This window comes from Polistes canadensis, unplaced genomic scaffold, assembly GCF_001313835.1.
Source record: "Polistes canadensis isolate GaletaPanama2010 unplaced genomic scaffold, ASM131383v1 scaffold_3, whole genome shotgun sequence".
Lineage (NCBI taxonomy): Eukaryota > Metazoa > Arthropoda > Insecta > Hymenoptera > Vespidae > Polistes > Polistes canadensis.
Window position 1 is genome coordinate 2,324,684 of NW_014569550.1, and position 2,118 is coordinate 2,326,801.

The 2,118-nt window shown below is 31.5% G+C and overlaps 1 protein-coding gene across 1 annotated transcript; it reads right to left on the minus strand.

Annotated features, from left to right (window-relative positions):
• Positions 1–1,805, minus strand: LOC106786715 (procollagen-lysine,2-oxoglutarate 5-dioxygenase 3). Its single transcript, XM_014748421.1, has 5 exons — positions 1,504–1,805; positions 1,031–1,352; positions 832–936; positions 596–742; positions 1–517 (listed from the first exon to the last, which is right to left on the minus strand). Coding segments are annotated over exons 1-5 (861 nt in total). The 5' UTR covers positions 1,506–1,805; the 3' UTR covers positions 1–232.
• Positions 1,806–2,118: the final 313 nt, after the last annotated feature.

The window sequence follows — 2,118 nt, forward strand, 5'->3', positions numbered from 1 at the left end:
CATCAATCTGTATAAATGTTCAGTCATTATTATTATCATGAATGAAGTATGTGCATTTACAATTATGATACAACATTATAAAAATAATACATGATACGATCTTGTATCACAATTATATTATCAATTCAAAGTTAAAAGAACACATTTAATTGATATAATTACATGAAATATAAGTCTTTCGTGAGATTTATGAAATCTGAACGAAACTTATAGTTTCTTTATTTTAAACTTGTCATGGATCAACAAAAGAAATCATTATATAACGAGTACCCTTGGTTACTTTTAATCCTTCATGAAAGTGTGTCAGTCTTCCAGGATGCATCAACATCCAACCAGGTTTCGTATTGGTGACCGAACAATTATATCGGATAAATCTACATCCACCGCCTTCATAGTCAACCCCAACTTCGTTAAGAGCAATATTAATTGTGTACGTCGAACTATCGTGATGCGGCCTTAATGATGGTTGTTCGTCTGGCCGGTATCGAACAACAAAATTCATAAGGGCGCGCGGTGGCTGTTAAAAAAATAAAACGTTTAAAACATTTCATGATATAAGTCTATCTATTACTAGTAAAATAACATAAAATCTTACATCGTGGTAGTATCCCGTGAATACTAGCTCTTGTAGAGGTCTAACATATTCTTTTAAAAAATATAACCATTGCGTTTCAAAATTAATTTGATTCATGTGAATATCACGAGTTGGTACATTCTCATAACCACCTGATAATCTTGGATCCTATGAACAAAAGTGTTATTTATCATTTTGTTTATTCATTCATTGTTTCTTTATTTTCTAATCATTTGTTTGATCAGAAAAAAACTCACATGATTTGTACCATCAGACCAATCACCATACGTTTCTACGATATTGACCATTTCTTTAATAAATCGTCGATTGGCAATAGGAAACCAATAAACATCTGGACACGGCTAGAAAAAGAAGTAGAAGATAATATGAATATTAAAAATAAAGAGATAGTCAATTTATATAATAAATAAGTAAAAATAATTCTGTTATACATGCCTGTAGAGATTTATGATTCGGATCGAAGTTCAGAGTATAGTTTTCATGTATGTATCTTTTATTCCAATCGAATTTATTATCTAATATTTGATAGAAATCCGGATGTGTTAATTTAATATTGTAAGTATCTGGATCAACCAAATGTCCAAAATCTAATCTGTTACTAACATACATATGAATGTAACGTTCTCTATTGACATATGCAAAAGACATATCTGTATCCAAATCATCAATTGAATAAGAGGGACGTGTTGTTTTGTTCTTTATAAGTGTAGCATTGATCAAATAACAATTACTAATGAATGGTACATTCCACAAACCCCTGGAACATAATAAATTCAAATATGTTACATTTTAGACCATTAAATGTATTTTTTAATATCTGCGGGATGATGTTCTTTAGAAGAAGAATAAAAAAAATAGCATTCAAAGATTGCTTTAAAAGTCCTTTGTCGTCAGTAGAAAAGCTTTACATCACACGTTAAATATCCCGCAGGGTTGTTTGGTACTCGCGCGATGTAATTGCCACGTGTTGTTTTTCAGAGGTCATCGTTTAAATGTTTTGTACCATAGTCAATCTGCTACTGTGATTGCTTGATGAGCATACTGGCAATGGGTTATGCATAATTATCCAATTGAGATTCATAACTCTGTCTCTGGTGACTGCGTGCCCATCATACATGGACCATTTGTATTTTAGGTTGTAGGGTCAGGCGGATCTGATCCTTGAGTTTTACTTTTTCAATAGTGAAAAGAAGTTGTTCTTTAAATACTCGGTAAGAGAAATCTGCATAATGATATTTCTAATATGATCGACAGCAAATTAAAAAGCTTATATTATACATATTCGACGGAAAAAATTAAACCTTGAATAATTGAGTGTGTGTTGAGGCAAAAAATTAAAAAATATACGCGAGTAGAACAAGGCGATAAAAAAATAATTTAAAAAATCGATCGTTATATTTGAACAGATTGATAAAGCAAATGTACGAAAGATCATTGATTTTAGGTCAAATGACCAGATACAGGTTTCTTTCGTTGTTACTGTTGGCAACTTTAGTGGTGAATGCGAATGCAGCGAAGGGTGG